The following is a 19,397-nucleotide window of genomic DNA, read 5'->3' as shown; positions in this document are numbered from 1 at the left end:
GCCATTTATGTTAATGCAACGTTTTAATTCTTTAAAGGTAAAGCAAAATTCAGAAAATATTTATTAAGACTTTAGAGACTACTGAGCAATATAAATATCTGTTTAGCATTCATTTAATGCTTCATAACAATTACAATCTTAACCAATGTAATACAGTCCTCTGTGTCACTGTGATGTCCACAATGCCTAGCTAGCACAGGGTAGGCACTACATGTGTGTCTGCTGGAGAAAGGAATCCAAAAGTACAGTTCAGAAGAGTATCAAATATGGTTACTGTTCTAGAACAGGGAACAGATTCTCAAAATAAGAATTCTGCTCAGAAAATTTCATATTGTTTATTTTAAATAAAACTATTGTAAGATTTATAGAAACCATATGTTATTCCCCATAGCCTCATATTATGTTTCTCTGTTTTCCAGTTCATCAATCAGCTTACTGTGCCAGGGTCATTCCTTCCGTGAGGAATCAAAACCATTGCTAATGGGAGCACCCATTTAAGTTATTTCTCCTTACTTTTTACATGTGGAAAAATTCTAATGTATCCTAAATAGGGGAACACTAAGGTCAACCTCATGAGTTGGATTAAATATATTCTGTCATCTCAGTAATCTAAATTGAGTTAATAAATTTTTGGTGTCATTACCAAAGAATCCTTCATGTGCCCCAACCTGTTTTCTGACACCTTACTTTTAGCTATATAAGTAACAAGAATGAATGATTTTTCTAATATAAACTTAGCCTAAGAGTTTTATTATACTAAAGTCATAATAAGACTTAGCAAAAAAGAGGAGAACGTAGAAAAACACAACTCATACTATTATCATAAACTTTTATTACCATCATCTTCAAGAGGATTGAAAGACCTTTCATTCTGCAGAAGAACCTGTTTCAGTTCTTCTAATTCAGCATGCTCTTTAGCATACATCCTCTTCAAGTTTTCTACATGCTGAATCATCACTTCAACTGCTTTACTGACCCGGCTTTCCTAGCAGGAGAAAAACAAGCATATTTACATTGAAAATACTACTCTGAATTAAAAGATGGCGATTAAACACATTTACCTTCACTCCATTCCTAAATCCCACTAAAATGGCAATAAATTTTCTTTTTTTTTTTTTTAAAGACATGCATCTACAGGGGCAAACAGAAGAGAATATGACAACAAGACTTTGAAAGCTGGATAGAAGGACTAGTGGCAAATGACTAAGACCTGGAAAAGCTGAACCCTAAAAAAGGCAATAAGAAAAGCCTAGAAGCAATCTACATTGCACCTCAGTAAGGTTGAAAGTGGGTATGTGAACAGAAGAAATGGTTGAAAGTCTGTGTTTAAAAAAAAAAAAAAATAGGTCCAGAGATCCCCTTCCTCGCTCTGGCCAGCAGAGCAATTTTCCCTCCACTATTTTGGTGAAAGACTGTATACAGCTGGATATCTAGAGAGAGTTGAGTTGAGGTTCGTGGATTGGGAAAGAACAGAAACCTGATGATGGATCAATCAGGCTGAAAACAACAGATTTAAGCAAAAATCTATATGCATATTGAATATTGAGATCCAGCCTTACTCCTCCTTCCAGCTTCCAAACACTGGCAGCCAGAGTTACACCCTCAAGGCAGGCAGTTGGAAGGTTTTTCTCTGGGGATTCTAATATTCTAAGATAAAAGTCCTATAACTAATGACATTAGGAGTACCCCCTCCCCCCGCCAGTGAAACATTTGGAATGTTCATAGTCCGATGAATATTTGTGTACAAGTATCTGAGTGTCTGTTTTCAATTCTTTGGAGTATACATCTAGGAATGGAATTGCTGAGTCATATTAGTTAAAAGTTAAATATATTCGTTTAACTTTTAAACATTCTTAAACTTTTAAACATATTATTAGTAAACATATTCTATGTTTAACTTTTAAGGATCCACCAAACTGTTTTCCATAGTGGCTGAACCATTTCACATCTCCCAGCAACGTACAGTGTTTGCAGTCTCCCCACATCCTCACCAACACTATTCCTTCTTTGCTTCCTCCCTCCCTCCTTCCTTCCTTCCTTCCTTTCTTCTTTCACAATAGACATCCTAGTGGGTGTGAAGTGGTATCTCATCGTGGTTTTGATTTGCATTTTCCTAATACATATAAGGATGTTAAGCATCTTTTTACCTGCTTATTGACCATTTGTATATCTTCTTTGAAGAAATGTCTATTGAAGTCTTTGGCCCCCCCCCCTTTTTTTTTTCAGACAGAGTTTTGCTCTTGTTGCCCAGGCTGGCGTGCAGTGGCACAATCTTGGCTCACTGCAACCTCTGCCTCCCGAGTTCCAGTGATTTTCCTGCCTCAGTCTCCTGAGTAGCTGAGATTACAGGTGTGTGCCACCACGCCTGGCTAATTTTTGTATTTTTAGTAGATGAGGTTTTGCCATGTTGGCCAGGCTAGTCTCAAACTCCTGACCTCGTGATCTGCCCGCCTTAGCCTCCCAAAGTGCTGGGATTACAGGCATGAGCCACTGCACCTGGTCACACATCCTTTCAAACCACAGTAAGACATTGGGTTTTACTCCAAGTAAAGTGAGGACCTTTAGGACATTGAACCAAAAAGTAACACAATCTAAGTTTTAAAAGGATTACTGTGGCTCCTTTTTTAAGAACAGACTATGTTGGGAGGAGGGATTGGAATTGGATGGAAGCAGGGAGACCATATAGGAACCTATTGCATTAATCTGGACAAAATAGAATGGAGGCTTAGATCAAGATGGTAACAGTCGAAAGGGAAATAAGTGGTTGAATTCTGAATATATTCTGACAATTCAGCCAATAGGGTTTCTGTAGAATTTAATGTGAAGTGAGAGAGAAAGGTGTTGAGCATTACTCCAAGTCCCTCTGCCCCTATTTTGGCCTGAGCAACTAAAAGGACAGAGCTGCCTTTGAGTGAAGTAAGGAGCTTATGCATGGGGTAAGGTTTGGCGGGGAGACCATGAACACTTCAGTTTTGAATGTTAGGTTTGAGGTTATAAAACATCCAAGTGGGATTGTTGAGTCAGCAGTAGCATACCCTGGTCTGGAGCTCAGGGGAGTAGATTAGGCTAAACATATGAATTTGAGGGTCCTCAGGTGACTGCATGGGATCACAGGGGGACAGCGTGCACATGGAGATCAGATGCGCACGAGTGGAGTCCCGCGGCTCTTCAATATTCAGAGGTCTGAGAGAAGGGGTAGGACTGCAGGAAGCCTGGAAGGAGCAGTGTGTGATGTACAGAAAAGCCAGGGGACGTGATGTCTGGAAGTTAAGTGAGGAAAGCGTTTCCAGGAAGAGGAAGACATCAGCCATGCCAGATGAGGACTGAGAAACTGAATTTTGTAATGTGGAGGTCACTAGTGACCTTGGAAAAATCTGCTTTGTGGAAGCAAAAGGCTGATTTAGATTGGGTTTGAGAGAATATGGGAGGAGGAAGACTGCACATAGTGAGTACCATTCTGTCGAGGTTTGCTGTAAGTGGGAACAGAGAAACAGGGTGGTGGCCAGAAAAGAAAGGATGAAAGGTTATTTTGTGTTTGTTTTGTGTTATTATTCCCATCTAGAAAACAACATATTATTTGTGTGCTGATAGAAATGGTTCAGTAGAGTGGAGAAAATGTAAAAGAAGAAAAGTCAGGAGAATTTGGTCCCATGACTCAGTAAATTAGTGGGGAAGGCTCCCATTTACAGGGGGGAAGGCTGACCTTGGATAGAGTTAGAGACAATGCATCTTTAGGAACAAGAGCAAGGGAGTGTGTAAGGGTTCACACGCCGGGAGGCTTTGTGGCAGTTTCCTTTGATTGTCCCAGTTTCCTCAGTGAGGTTGGAAGCAAAGTCATTACCTGTGTTTGAGAGAGAATATGGGGAAAGACATGATAGTGGTTTGAGGAGAAAGGAAAGGGTGGGAAACTGATATTTGAGAGAGAAGGAGGGTGATTGAGCGGAAGCCCCACAGACCCACTTGAGGTTGGTGATAATGAATTCAAAGAGAAACAGGTCAGCATGGGAATGTGATATTTTCCAGCTCTGCAGGCATGAGAGGGAGAAGCAGATTTACTTGTAGATTCGCCAAATGAGTAAGACAAAGCACGAAAGGGAAAAGTGTTGAGGGGTCATGCAAGGTAGTGAAAACTATGTTTAACTGTGGAGTATAAGCTTGGCCAGGAAAGCAGGGTGGCCAACAATAGCGTGAGGGACAGCGAAAAGGTGTGAGGGGCCAGAGATTGATACAAGAACTAAATATCTTCATCGTGGAAGCGCAACAGATAATACCTAAAACTGAAAATAAATCACTAAATGACAGCATGAGCATGTTATTTAAAAATGTGAATGCAAATACAAAACAAATAAGACAAAAGAGTTGAAAGTTGTTTCTCTGGATCATGGAAAATTAGTAAGGCTTATAGAGCTGATTGACCTTTTAAAAAACTATGTGCATATATAACTTTAGTAAAAATGAAACCAAGAATAACAGTATTCTCTAGTGAGGGGTTAAAAAGGAGCTAAGTGGTAGAAATATATAACAAACGATCAAACTAAAATTACCACCACAATTAAATTTCTCCTTAAGAAAATATATTTTTAAAAAAGTCTGCTTAGGTATAGATTTTAAAAATTCATACCTCCCCAGGTGTGCCCACAAAGAAATTTTGGAATTCTACTTCTCTAAGGACAAGTACACACAGATGCATATACAAGGATATTTACTGTAATATTGTTTATAACAGAAAAATATCAAGAACATCCTGAAATGATTGAATACAAAGAATTGGTTAAATAATTTATGTCTACTCAACCAGTAGGATACCATAAAATGGTGATATGTGCATATATATTTATATCACACAGAAAGTTACCTATGTTATATGATGAATAAAAAGCAGATTATGATACTATATAAGGGATTATAAACACTATATATAACACTATACATCTTGAAGAATATATCACAAAATTTTTATGATTGTCACTGGCTCATGTTATTAGATTTGTTTTTACATTTATTTGTACATTCCATTTTTTTCTATATTAAACACATGTCTTATACAACAAAAGTATTTTTAAAACTTATTCCTAGAAATGAGAAATCCACAGTCTCAGGAAAAATGAATCTTTTTTGTAATTTCATTCTAACCAGAGAAATGAAGACAGGTTACCTGATTAATGGCTCCCAACATCTCAGCCCTACTGGTCACTCGTGCTGTGCACTGGCTAAGAAACTTTATACTCTTCTCCAGCTTCTTAATGATTTCCTGTGTCTGGTTGTCATCTTCACACAGAGATGTTAAAGACTGTACAGAAAACAGCATATTAAAAGATATCCAAAACAAGCATTCAGCGAGTGATTCTAACACTGACTAAGTTGCAAATGTGGATGACATTCTAATCTCAATTATTTCGGTGGAAGATGAAAAGCAGCAGCAAAGGCCAATAATGAATGATACTGATATATTATTATCTGTGTTGGGTACTGGGTAGATATATGCAGGTGATCACAAATCTTTCATGTCTGTTCTTTTTTATTTACTTCCCAGATTTGCCACATCTTTCTTTCTATAGCCAATAGGATGGGCTACAATTAATTGACAATGGTAAAGAGACTATGCTTATAAAAGAGGTGAATATCATATAAGGAGCATAGGTTGGAATTTTAAGAAACGTAACCAAGCATACTGGAATTAAAAATGTCTCTGACAACTATGCTTGTTCTTCCATGAATGATAAAGTATGATAGGGATGGCTAGGTGAATATACATTCATTGCCTTATGAATTTTCCTCTCAATCCTGTGCCCTTTACACAATATGATGCCCTTCCTGATGAACATCCTTCTCACCAGAGTACAGACAGGATTAAGTGAATAACAGATTTGGAAGCAGACATGACACTGCTCATTACCTATGTGATTGTGAGCAAGTTTCTAAAACTTTCCCAAATCTAAAACAACATGAATTATAAGAGACACCATGATTTTGTATATCATTAAGAAAGAAAAGGCCGTCAATAAAACCATTAGGCACTACCAGCTATAAATTGCATCATAATTTTAGAAATGTTAAAAAAAAAATTCAACCTTTCTGATTTGCTGTTTCCTCATCTGTCCGATCAGGACCATCACATATCCTCTCCAGGAATACTGCCATATGAGAGGTAAGAGATGCTTGTTGCACATTTGGTGCTCAATGAAGGACAACCACTTTTGAAACAGACAGATATGTATAAGTTGTAGTTAGAGAGTTGCTAACCAACTAGAATGGCAATTGTCAGACTGCAGTTTCTTAAGTGGTTTAAACCACCACCCCCAGTTGGGAAGGAAAGAGCAGATGTTAATTGTTAGCAAAACAGAGTATGGTCAACCAGGATTAAACCATGAAGAAATAGAGAATCTGAACAGGCACATAACTAGTAAGAAGATTGAATCAGTAATCAAACATCACCCAAAAAGAAAATCCATGACTGAATGGCTTCACTAGGGAATTCTACCAAACATTTAAAGAATTAATGCCAGTCTTCATAAAACTCTTCCCAAAAATTGAAGAGGAATACTTCCCAGCTCATTCCATGAAGTCCACATTACCTTAATGCCAAAGCCAGAAAAAGACATTAAAGAAAAAAAACTACAGACCAGTATCTCTGATAAATATTAATGTAAACATTCTCAACAAAATACTAGTAGACCGAATTCAACAGCACATAAAAAGGATTATACATCATGTACAAGTAGGATTTATTTCTATATTGTAAGGGTGATTTAACATATGAAAATCAATCAGTATAATATACCACATTAACAAAAAGGAGGACAAAAGCCATATGGTCATTTCAACTGATGCAGAAAAAGTATGTGATAAGATTGAACACACTTTTCTGATTAAAAAACACAAAAACTAGGAATACTAACAAAAAGGTGTGAAAAACCACACAGATTATTTTTACTGTCACTGAAGTGCTAATCAAGAAAACTAGAAATAGAAGAAAATTTCCTTAACCTAATAAAAGTTATATATGAAAACCCCACTACAATTATACTCAGTGGTGAAAGACTAAAAGCTTACTCCTTAAGGTCAGGAACAAGGTGAAGATGCCCACTGTCACCACTATTATTCAACATAGTACTGGAAGTTCTAGCCAGAACAATTAGGCAAGGAAAATAATGAAACGTTATCCAAATCAGAAAGGAAGAAGTAAAATTATTTCTGTTTGTAGATGATATGATCTCATACATAGTAAACACTAAAAATTCCACCAAAAAATCTGTTAGAACTAATACACACATTCAACAGAATTGTAGGGTACACAATTAACACAAAAAATTAGTTGTCTTTCTACACACTAACAATTTCCAAAAAGGAAATCAAGAAAACAATTCCCTTTACAATAGCATCAAAATGAATAAAATACTTAGGAATATACCTAACAAAGGAGATAAAAGAGTTGTACACTGAAAACCACAAAACATTGCTGAAAAAAATTAAAGAAGACATAAATAAATGGAAAGACATCCTGTGTTCAAGGGTTGGTAGACCTAATTTTGTTAAGGTATCTATACTACCCAAAGTGATATACAGATTCAAGGGTGTCTCTATCAAAATCTCAATGGTATTTTTTTTTTTTTTTTTTGCAGAAATAGAAAAATTTATCCCAAAATTCATATGGAATCTAAAGGGACCCTAATAGCCAAAACACTTTTGAAAAAGAAAAAGGAGGAGGGCTCACGCTTCCTAATTTTAAAACATATTACAATGCTACAATAATTAAAACAGTGTGGTACTGGCATAAAAACAGACATATAGACCAATGGAATAGAATTAAAAGTCCAGAAATGAATGTATATGAAATGATCTTCAACCAGGGTGCCAAGAATGCACAATGAGGAAAGGATGGTCTCTTCAACAAAATATTGCTGAGAAAACTCGATATCCATATACAAAAGAATGAATTTGGAACCTTACCTTACATCATATATAAAAACTAAAAATGGATTAAATACCTAAAAGTAAGACCCCAAACTAGAAAACTTCTAGAAGAAAACATAAGGGAAAAGCTTCAGGACATTGGTTTTGGCAATGATTTCTTGGATATAACACCGAGAGCACAGATAACAACAGTGAAAATAGACGAATGGAACTACATCAGATTTAAAAGTCTTTATGCATCAAAGGACCCAGTCAACAGAAAAAGCAACCTATAGAATGGGAGAAAATATTTTCAAACCATACAACTGATAAGGGGTTAATAGCCACAATATACAAAGAACTTCTGTAACTCAACAATTAAAAATCCAAATAACTCAATTAAAAAATGGAAAGAGAGTGGCCTGAAGGCCCTGCCACATTGAGTGCAGCCTCCCGGGCATGCAGGTCCATGATATTCAAAGAACATTTTATGAAGAACACATTCTGTGAAAGATAAAGCTTGTCAAAAGTGCAAGCCTACCAATGTGTTTGATTTTCCTATATAATTCTGCTGTCTGAAGAATTGGCAGGCTTGTTGAAAATAAGAAAGATGAAGAACCTTGTGAAACCTTTGTTCTTCCTTTACACAGCTCATCTATGTATGCCAATGAAGAATTCTCCAAATATTGTAGATTATCTATCACTTCAACTCCTCCAGGAAAAGAAGCAAAAAGAAGCTCAAGCACTTCTGAAAATGAAGGAAGTGAAAATGAATCTGCAAAAATGAGTGCAAAAAAGCCAGGAAGAAAACTCAAACCCATTAGCAATGAGTCTGAAAGCACTGAAGAAAGTGATGTGAGAAGAAAAGTTAAATCAGTGGAGAAAATAAGGACCCAACAACACAAGGCTATTCCAACTGCAGCATCTTCAGACCTTTCAGAGAAACCAGCTGACTCAGTCACTTCCAAAAGATAGGACCCATTAGTGCCCAGCCATCTGTTGAAAAAGACACACTGACAACAGAAAGTCAAGCAAAAACTCAGAAAAAAAGGGAATACATCTTATGGCAAAAGGAAAGTATCAAGAAGTGAAGCCATAGTCTCAGATATTTCCAACATTGTGCATATTTAGTGTCTAGAAGGAAAGAAGACCAACAACATCATGGAATTGAATATTGTTTTGCCTGCATTTGAGAAAACCCTCGTCTAGTATCAACATAGAATAGAATCTAAAATTTGTAAGAAAGCCATCAATAAATTTTATTTTAATAGTAAATAAGAACTCAACAAAATATTTTAAAAGTCCAGATATTGAAAAATCTGAAAAAGAAGAATGCTAAGGTAATTTCAGATATCAAAAAGAAATGGCAGTGTTTGACTGATGTCCAGGATGAACTGCTTTGGTTAGAGCCACCAAATGAAGCAACTACAAACAAAATATTATGAACATATATTTCTCTCTCCTAAGGGAGAGAACAGTCTTCCCTTAGGAACGCAGCTATTTCTTATTTAATTCAAAACAACTTCATCAGAAGTATTCAGATGTTCAGGAGAAAGAACCAAACGTAAAGGAAACATATGATTCAACCAGCCTTCCAGGTGTTATTTAAAGCAGGAACACTTTTGGGAGCTGAAAACCATCTGTAAAATATCAACCATCAATGAGAGAAGTTCCTCCACCAGGAATGAGAGACCAGTCTACTAAAATATGCCTATAGAAAGATTACTTTTATGCTACTATGTTACCTTCTAAAACTGTACTTTTTTTTTTTTTTTTTTTTTTTTTTGAGATAGAGTCTTGCTCTGTTGCCCAGGCTGGAGTGCAATGGCGCGATCTCGGCTCACTGCAACCTCCACCTCCTGAGTTCAAGCGATTCTCCTGTCTCGGCCTCTCAAGTAGCTGAGATTATAGGTGTGTGCCACCATACCAAGTTAATTTTTTTTTCTTTTTTAAGACAGAGTTTCACTCTTATTGCCCAGGCTGAGTACAGTGGTGTGATCTCAGCTGACTGCAACCTCTGCCTCCTATATTCAAGTGATTCTCCTGCCTCAGCCTCCTGAGTAGCTGGGACTACAGGTGCCCTCCACCACGACTGGCTAATTTTTGTATTTTTAGTAGAGACAGTGTTTCACCATGTTGGCCAGGCTGGTCTCAAACTCCTGACCTCAGATGATCTGCCCGCCTTGGCCTCCCAAAGTGTTGGGATTACAGGCATGAGCCACCGCGCCCAGGCCCAGTTAATTTTTGTATTTTTTTTTTTTTTTTTTTTTTTTGAGGCGGAGTCTCGCTCTGTCGCCCAGACTGGAGTGCAGTGGCTCAATCTCCGCTCACTGCAAGCTCCGCCTCCCGGGTTCACGCCATTCTCCTGCCTCAGCCTCCTGAGTAGCTGGGACTACAGGCGCCCGCCACCTCGCCCGGCTAGTTTTTTGTATTTTTAGTAGAGACGGGGTTTCACCATGTTAGCCAGGATGGTCTCGATCTCCTGACCTCGTGATCCGCCCGTCTCGGCCTCCCAAAGTGCTGGGATTACAGGCTTGAGCCACCGCGCCCAGCCAATTTTTGTATTTTTAATAGAGACAGGGTTTCACCATGTTGGCCAGGCTGATGTCAAACTCCTGACCTCAGGTGATCTGCCCACCTCAGTCTCCCGAAGTGCTGGGATTATAGGAGTGAGCCACCGTGCCCAGCCCTGCAACTGTACTTTTATAAATAAATTTTTTTTCTGCAAAGAAAATAGAAAGGGACTTTAATAGATATTTTTCCAAAGATGATATACAAATGGCCAATAAGCACATAAAAAGATGCACAATATCATTATCCATTAGAGAAATATAAACCACACCACAATCAGATACCACTTCACACCCATTAGGGTGGCTATCATAAAATCAAACAGAAAATAACAAGTGTTGGTGAAGATTTGGAGAAACCGGAACCTTTGTGCACTTGTTAGTAACAATCTAAAATGATAGAGCTGCTATGAAAAACAGTACAGTGGTTTCTAAAAAATTAAAAATAGAATTACTATATGACCTTGCAAGCCCACTCCTGAATCCAGATATACTCAAAAGAACTATAAGCAAGGTCTCCAAGGGTCTCCAAGAGATATTTACACACCTATGTTTCTAACAGCACTATTCACAATAGCCAAGAAGTGGACGCAACCCAAATGTCCATCAATGGATGAATAGATAAGCAAAAACTGATAGCTACAAGAGAATTTTATTGAGCCTTAAAAGAGAAGGAAATCCACTCACATGCTATAATATGGATAAGCCTTGAAGACATTATACTAAGTGAAATAAGCCAGTTACAAAAGACAAGTAATGTATGAATCCACTTATGCAAGTCCCTCAAGTAGTCAAATTCATAGTCAGTAGGATAATGGTTGCCAGGGGATGGGGTAAGGAGGAAAAGGGAAATTAACAGGTACAGAGTTTCAAGATCTGTTTTGCAACAATGTAAATAAACCTACATTGAACTGTGCACTTGAAGATGTTCAAGATGATAAATTTTATGTTACATATTTTATCACAGTAAAAAATAACATGATTCTTTTCCATGGTTTCTGAATTTTAATGTCCTTCATCCAAAACTAAGCCTACTAATTTTCCAGCTCATCTCTAAATGTATGGTAACTTCACTATATGGAAGGATAATAGTAGTTGTTACACTCCTATGCACCCCCATTCTTCTCTCAGTACCCTATAGCAGGCTTGCCCATCATCTGCAAGACTGAATCAGTTACCATTCCCTTTCCTCAGTTAATCATAAATGGAAAAAACTCAATTCTCTTCTTTGAAGCTGAAAATTGATATTACTTCCTATTGCTCAGTTTTCTGCATGATTCCTCTTCTGCCTGAAATTTGAAAATCCAGAGAAAAGGCAGATGACTCATGCAACCTACTTTAAAAAGACATTTTTCATTTTATTGCTGATATTCTATTAGTGAAACTTTTATTTCAGCCTGGTCCTGCATTTTTACTTTCTATGATTCCCATTTGGGTCAGGCAGAGCTTGGTACCTGGTACCGGTTTGGGTCATACAAGTAATTTCATATGTACTTATGAAAGTGTTATTAAAAATATGACCAGATGTTTTCTGTGGGTGTTTTTTGTTTTGTTTTTGAGACAGGGTCTCACTTTGTCACCCAAGCTGGTATGCAATGGTGTGATTATAGCTCCCTGCAATCTCCAACTCCTGGGCTCAAATGATCCTCCTGCCTCAGCCTCCCAAGTCTGGGACTACAGGCACGCACCACCACATCTGGCTTTTTTTTTTTTTTTTTTTTTTTTTTTTTTTTTGTAGAGAAGGGGTCTCACTATGTTACCCAGGCTGATCTTGAACTCCTGGCCTCAAGTGATCCTCCTGCCTTGGCCTCCAAAAGTGCTGGGATTATAGGTGTGAGCCACTGTGCCTGGCTTAGACCAAATGTTTATATCCCAAATGTTCTGATTCTCACCTCTAATAGTTTTAAACAGTTAGTGATTTCTTTCTTCAAATTTTCTTCTGCCAAGTCACGGGACCTCTCTTCAAGCTTCACTCTCTTCTCCAAGGTAAACCAGTCACACTTAAATCCCAAAGATAATCTGAGAAATTCTGCCTATTGTCAAAATAATGTGAGGGTGAGGAGGAGGAGAGAAAACTGGATGTGGTCAGATGTTTCAGTTTAATACTGTTTTATACAGAGGCATTTCTTTCTGCCCCCAGCAACATAATGCTGACATGCACAGGGTTCACCTGCACTGAGTCACAGCCAAGCCAGACAGACACCGAACATATGAGAGCTTGTGCCAAAGCATGAAGTGACTGTAGCAGGCGAGTCTGGAACACTTCTTTAAAAGGAAAAAAAAAATTGCTTTAAACTTACCTCCACCTCCTTCTCATTAGCAGAAGTGCTGTAGGATAAGACAAAAAACATATTTGAACATAATCCAACAGAAAAATAAAACATGTTAACATGCTACATGAAGAAGCACTTACTTCTCACTTTGTCTAAAGTTAACCGATTTCACAGTGGTTACAGGAAGAGGGGAAACCACAGAGTCTATTAAAAGACAATAAAATATTATTTGGTTAAAAAGGCTTAACATGTAAAAGCACATTTGATCTAATGTTATATCTCCACTAAACAAAAGTATTTCATTTAAATATGTCTGAGATGATAGCCAGCTAATAATGTGTGCACTTAAATTATAATGTTATGCTAAGCTATTGGGATCACAATGACATTAAAATCATTGGTTTATACCTCAGCATGTGAATAGTCTTTCGGACTGAAAGATGTCTCAGAATCAAGCGAGAGGCCAATTTGTTCTCTTTGCATTTGCATGTTTGTTATACTTGATCCCATGGCTAAAAGCCTAAACTTCCTACTGGTATCCTGGTTCTTCTTTGGATTGAGGCTTTATTAATAGTAGCAGCAACAGTAGTAGTAATAACAATACTGGTAACAATAACAGTGACAATAAACATGGCATCAACCATGGCTTTATTATATGGCCAGTCCCAGAGCAAAGCATTTTACACATATGATTTTATCACAACTTTACCAAGAACTATGTATTAGTTATTAAGAGCATTGGATTTAAAGTCAAACAAACTTGGTTTAAATCTGAGCTTTGTTTGAATCTTACAGTTATGTGATCTTGAACAAGTCACAAACTCATTAAGCCATCTACAAGATAAGACTGACAATTTCTTTATCATATTAACTAACTTTTATGAGAACTTTGGGGCCACTTTTCTAAGTGCTTCATACATATTCATTTATTCAATCCTCACAGCAAATCTTCTGTTGTAGATACTCTTATTGTTCACATTTTACAGGCTAGGCAACTGAATCACAATTTACCACCTCACATAGTATTTGGAGGACTAAATAAAACTATGCACACGAAGTTAGCCTAGTTCTTAGCATAGAATGGATTCTCAGTTAAGTGTACTTTCCTTCTCTTCATTTTCCTCTTGCAAATGAGAAAATCGAGACTTGAGATTAAGTAACTTTCCAAGATCACATAGCTAGTCAGAGATTGATCCCATGTAAAGTCTCTATTTTTCCAAAGCCTGAACTCTATCCACTATTCCATCCTAATGGAGGTAGGCTAAGGGGGAAAGCATATTAGCACTTATTCTGTAAATAGTGGCTTTACTTTTAGATGGGATACGGAAAAAGAACTCAAAGTAGACCATAGAATTTGCTACCAATATTGACTTGGTTCTTAGTTCACAATAGAGCACCAGTTATTACAAATTTTCTGGGATCGAACAGTCAACACAATGCAAATGTGGCTGTTTGAAAATGATACAAATGGAATCAATAATTGGTCCTACTGACCTTATCCAGAGATGCTGAATTTGTGATATACCTTTATTCGGACAGATTTCACCCACAAAAATATCAGTAGAGAACAAAAATTCGCATGGGGATTGAGAGAAACATTCCTTACCTCCTGAAGCACGTTCTTTTTTATGTTCTTCTATTGTTTCTGGTTCCTCTTTGGCTTTCTAAAATCATAAGATTTTACCGCTGTACATAAGTGGAAATACTTCATAACCAGTCATTTTCCTACTTCCTGTCCTCTCCTAAGCCTACTCTGACAAAAACACTCTATAACAGCAGTCCCCAACCTTTTTGGTACCAGGGACCGGTTTCCTGGAAGACGGTTTATCCACGGGGGTGGGGTGAGGGGGAAATAGTTTCGGGAGGAAACTGTTCCACCTCAGCTCATCAGGCTTTATTCTCCTAAGGAACATGCAATCTAGATGCCTTGCTTGCACAGTTCACAATAGGGTTCGTGGGAATGTAATGCCACCGCTGATTTGACCGGAGGCGGAGGTCAGGTGGTCATGCTCCCTGGCCTACCGCTCACTTCCTGCTGTGCGGCGCAATTCCTAACAGCCTGGAATAGGTTCTGATCCCTGGCTCAGGGACTGGGGACCCCTGCTCTACAGTTTTTAATGCTGTTAAGAAGGAAATAAAATTGGCTGCAAGGGGGCTTCCAATCTAGTTGAAGCCAAAAGCACGTAAATACATGACAATATGCAAACATGATGCGAATTACCACAATGCAAACTAGGATTAATTGCCAAATAATGAGATAGATAAACAAGCGCTCTGAAAAGGAAGGAGACGGCCGGGCGCGGTGGCTCATGCCTGTAATCTCAGCACTTTGGGAGCCTGAGGCAGGTGGATCACCTGAGGTCAGGAGTTCAAGACCAGCCTGGCCAACATGGCGAAACCCCGTCTCTACCAAAAATACAAAAATTAGCCAGTGGCGGTGGTCCGGGCCTATAATCCCAGCTACGCTGAAGGCTGAGACAGGAGAATCACTTGAACTGGGGAGGCAGAGGTTGCAGTGAAATGAGATCATGCCACTGCATTCCAACCTAGGCAGCAGTGCAAGGCTCTGTCTCAATTAAAAAAAAAGGAAGGAGAGTGGCACCATGACAGCACGACTTTAGTAGCATGGAATTTCTGCAGACAAGGAACATGCTGAAGTTTGATGAAGAGGTAGGACTGGATGGATGAAGAGGTAAGGTGTGGGTGATATGGGGCTAGCACATGAGGCTGTCTAGATCGTTTTTGGAGAAACTGTGACAAAGATGGCTGCTAAGACAGTGTTATGTTAGGCTTTTACTGCATACAGATATGTTTTAAGGTCACATAAGGAGTTGTGTGTAGCTGCTGTTTCCAGTTCTTCCTCTCCCATTCGTGATCAATTAACTGTTCTACTCCCTTACGCAACACTCCAACGAAAGTGTTCTCACCAGCCATCTGAACTCCCTATTGCCAAATCCAGTGGATAATTTTCAATCTTTGTCTTACTTGACCTTACTATAGCATCTAAAATGATCGATACATCCCTTCTTCTTGAAGATTTTTTTTCTCTTGATTTCCCTCTTCTGACGCCCCAGCCTCACATCACTACAACAGCCACTTCCGAGTCTCCTCTGCCTTCTCCAGCAGATATTGTTAGCCATATCCTCAGTGCTCCCTTTCTTCCTGCCACAGTCCTTGGGAAATCTCATCCACACACTTGGATTTTTGCTGATAACACACAAATATATGTCAGCTTTCAAAAACCGCACAGGTGAGTTTATGAATATGGGTGTGTAGCCGTATATAAAATCTCCTTACTATCAGTGTCTCAGTTCAGCCTGAAATTTGACTTGTCTCAAACTGATCTTATTTTACCCCACAAATTCTACTCTCCTTCCTCTTTCCCTACTGTCATGTTATTCTATTCATTCTGCAGGTTAAGCCATAGTCTGGGTGTCTACCTTTTCCCATACCCCTGACATGTCATCATCTTCTGTGAATTCTACCCCTAAATATTTCTCAACTTTATCTCCTTTTCTCCACCTTCACTAAATTCATACTACCTTCATCTCATCTGAATTATTGCCATAGTATCCTAACCAGTCCCACAATGGACCAATGGCAAATTGGTCCATTATTTTAAAAAGTGTCTTTATGTCTATATTTTTTTGAGATGAGAAGGAATTTTCTTTTCTCAGAAGATTCTCCTATGAAAGACTAAAGGACTTGAATTTTATTCTGTTCGTTTTTTACTAGGGGCAACCATGTTCAGCATATGTACCAGCCAACACTACCTCCTACCTACACAGCTGGCCCTCTGTATTTGTGGGTTTGCATCTACGGATCTAACTAAAAAAAATTCTAGTTAGGCCGACAATGGTTGTATCTGTACTGAACACACACAGATTTCCTTTCTTGTCATTTTAACTATTTACATAGCATTTATACTGTATTAGGTATCATAAGTAGTCTAGAGATTATTTAAAGTATATAAGAGGATGTGTTAGTGATACGGGAGGGGGCAGGGAAGTGCTGGATAGAGAAAGGCGGGGTGCCCGGTGAGGGCTCCACCCTCAGGCCTGTGCCCGCAGACCTAAGTGAGAACAGGCACTCCTGTTTCTGTGTCTGAATGTTGTATTTTCCAAGACCACTCTGGCCTACCACACCCCTCATCTTGTGCCAACATAAACCTGAGACCTTAGCAGGCACACAATACAAGCAGCTGAAGTGAGCACACAACACTGGCAGACCAGCAGACTGGCAGACTGGCAATAGTGGAACGACACGGCAGAGAAAGAGAGAAGAGGGGGGATGTCTGGATGCCAAGGGGAGCTTAGCCTGGGGCAGTCTTAGAAGAGTATGGCCTCTGGGCAGCCTGATTCCAGGGGAATGCCACCTTCCCATTCCATACCACCTTCCCACTCCATCCCCCTTTCCAGCTCCCCATCCATCTCACTGAGATCCACCTTCCACCACTCAGTAAAACCTTGCACTCATCCTTCCAGCTCATGTGTGATCTAATTCTTTTGGGACACTGAGCAACAGCTCAGGATACAGAAAGCTGTCACACTGGTGCTCTGCCCTTGTGATAAGGCCGAGGGTCCATTGAGCTAATTAACTGCAAGCTGTCTGTAGATGGCAAATCTGAAAGAGCTTTGTAACACACACCCACTCAGACTATGGGAATCACAGACATTCACCCCCAGATGCTGCCAGTGGGGCAGAGCCCAAAAGTGCTTGCCTTGGCCTCTGTACCTGCTGGTCTGCATGCTCCCCCTAGGGGTTTGAACTATGGGGTGACCAAGCAGGTGAGCCACACCACTGCTGCACGTCCTGCAAGGGGAATCAGGGAACTCTCCTGTTTCATTAGGTTATATGCAAATACTATGCGATTTTTATATAAGAGACTTGAGCATTCTCTGATTTTAGTATCTTTGGGGTTCTTGGAATCAATCCCCTGTGAATAACAAAGGAAACAAATGACATCATGTCACTATTCCAAATCACAAATCCAATCATTTAACTATCTTCAGAATGAAATGCTGAAAATTTTCATCTACATTTTTGCCCCAAGTCTGTGCCATGGCCTCCTCTTGAGTTAGCTTGCATGGGTCTCTGTTTCTTGCAACCAAATGCTTAACTAGAACAATGCTTGTATATTGAGGAGAAGGAAACAATAATACATACACACACACACACACACACACACACACACACACACACCGCTCCACGCATACAACAGAGGGACCAAGAAATAAGCAAGGCCCTTGAAGAATCATGAAATTAGATCCGTAGTTACTCTTTAGTGATATTAATTCATAGAAGTAGAAATGAGTCTTCTCTTTCTTTGTTTTGTTGTTGTTGTTGTTGTTGTTGTTGTTGTTTCCTTTTTGAGACAGGGTCTTGCTCTGTTGCTCAGGTTGGAGGGCAGTGGCATGCTTATGGCTCACTGCAGTCCCAACTTCCCAGGCTCAAGTGATCCATCTGCCTTGACCTCCCATATATCTGGGACAACAGTCAAGTATCACCATACCTGGCAGATTTGTTTTTATATTTTGTAGAAACAGGGTCTCCCTACGTTACCCAGGCTGGCCTTAAACTCTTAGCCTCAGGCAATCCTTCCGCCTCGATCTCCCAAAGTGCTGGGATTACAGGCATGAGCTACCACTCTGGGCCTAATGAATTTTCTCTTTAAGGAAGGAATTTAACTCTTTTCTCTCATCATTTCCAGCTATCCTTACATTTTCTAGAACTTTACCATGCAACTGTAAAACATTCAAGGCCACTCACGTGGCACTTCCTCCATGACATGTTTTCTGGCCTGCCATCTCAAGCATTTTTTTCTTTCAAATCACTAAGCACACTCTAATTATTCAGTAATTATCTGTTTCTTCACCTGATTAGAACACATCATTAAGATAGATAACACCGTTTTATTCAACTTCATTTATTAATGTATTCATTTATTTAAGCAGTCCTCTAATGAGAAATATTTAGCTTGTTTCCAATTGACTTTTGATGAATAAATGAGTGAGCGAATGAATGAATGAATGATAAATTAAGGTGGAACTAGGAGGTCCCAGCTCTGACCCTGTTGTGTGACTTTAGGCAAGTCACAAAAACACTTTGGCCTAACTACTTTGCCTATAAATTATTAAATTATACGAACTTCATAGTATTTTGAAAGGATAGATAAGAAAATACTTCAAAGACTACTTTGCAAACTTAAAGGGGTAGTTCTACCATTGTAAGATATCATTACCTTTGTTGTGAACATATGTATTTCCTTACCAGATTTAATATGGTTTTATCCTTACTCGCAGAGTCTTGGAATGCAGTATTGTCATGAGCTGGATTCGTGTCTGTGAGAAACAGGAAACACACACAACAGTTAGGGGAGCAGGAGCAAGTAAAAGAGAAGGTAACAGTGAGGGTGGCAATATGGGCTGTCCAGTAACTGAGAAAGGTCTTAACATATGAGACAAATGATGAACTACAAAAAATGTATACATGCCCATTGACTCAGAATTGGGATGGAGCAGCTAAGGCCGTAGAAGATTTCTTAAGAGAAGTGAACATCTGTACAAATAGCCTTCTAATAGGATTTTTTAAAAATCATTTTTTAGGCTGCTGCTGCTTTTTTTAATCGAACACATCACTGGTACAATAATAGAAAATGGAG

At 38.8% G+C, this 19,397-nt stretch overlaps 1 protein-coding gene and 1 pseudogene across 4 annotated transcripts in view; one reads left to right on the top strand and one right to left on the bottom strand.

The window, feature by feature from the left end:
• Positions 1–19,397, bottom strand: part of LRMP (lymphoid restricted membrane protein) — a 56,563-nt gene that overhangs the window by 6,231 nt on the left and 30,935 nt on the right. For all 4 annotated transcript variants that reach the window (XM_010375450.2, XM_030938587.1, XM_030938588.1 and 1 more), the window contains 7 exons: positions 19,007–19,077; positions 14,343–14,400; positions 12,877–12,940; positions 12,764–12,791; positions 12,356–12,496; positions 5,156–5,290; positions 838–985 (listed from right to left, as the gene is read on the bottom strand). In XM_010375450.2, the coding sequence (XP_010373752.1) occupies positions 838–985; positions 5,156–5,290; positions 12,356–12,496; positions 12,764–12,791; positions 12,877–12,940; positions 14,343–14,400; positions 19,007–19,077 (645 nt within the window). The remainder of the gene's footprint in view (positions 1–837; positions 986–5,155; positions 5,291–12,355; positions 12,497–12,763; positions 12,792–12,876; positions 12,941–14,342; positions 14,401–19,006; positions 19,078–19,397) is intronic.
• LOC104659312 lies at positions 5,880–9,581 on the top strand (annotated as a pseudogene).

Source organism: Rhinopithecus roxellana, chromosome 10, assembly GCF_007565055.1.
Source record: "Rhinopithecus roxellana isolate Shanxi Qingling chromosome 10, ASM756505v1, whole genome shotgun sequence".
NCBI lineage: Eukaryota > Metazoa > Chordata > Mammalia > Primates > Cercopithecidae > Rhinopithecus > Rhinopithecus roxellana.
Note: the sequence above shows the minus strand (reverse complement) of the source record. Positions and strands in the feature narration are given on the sequence as shown.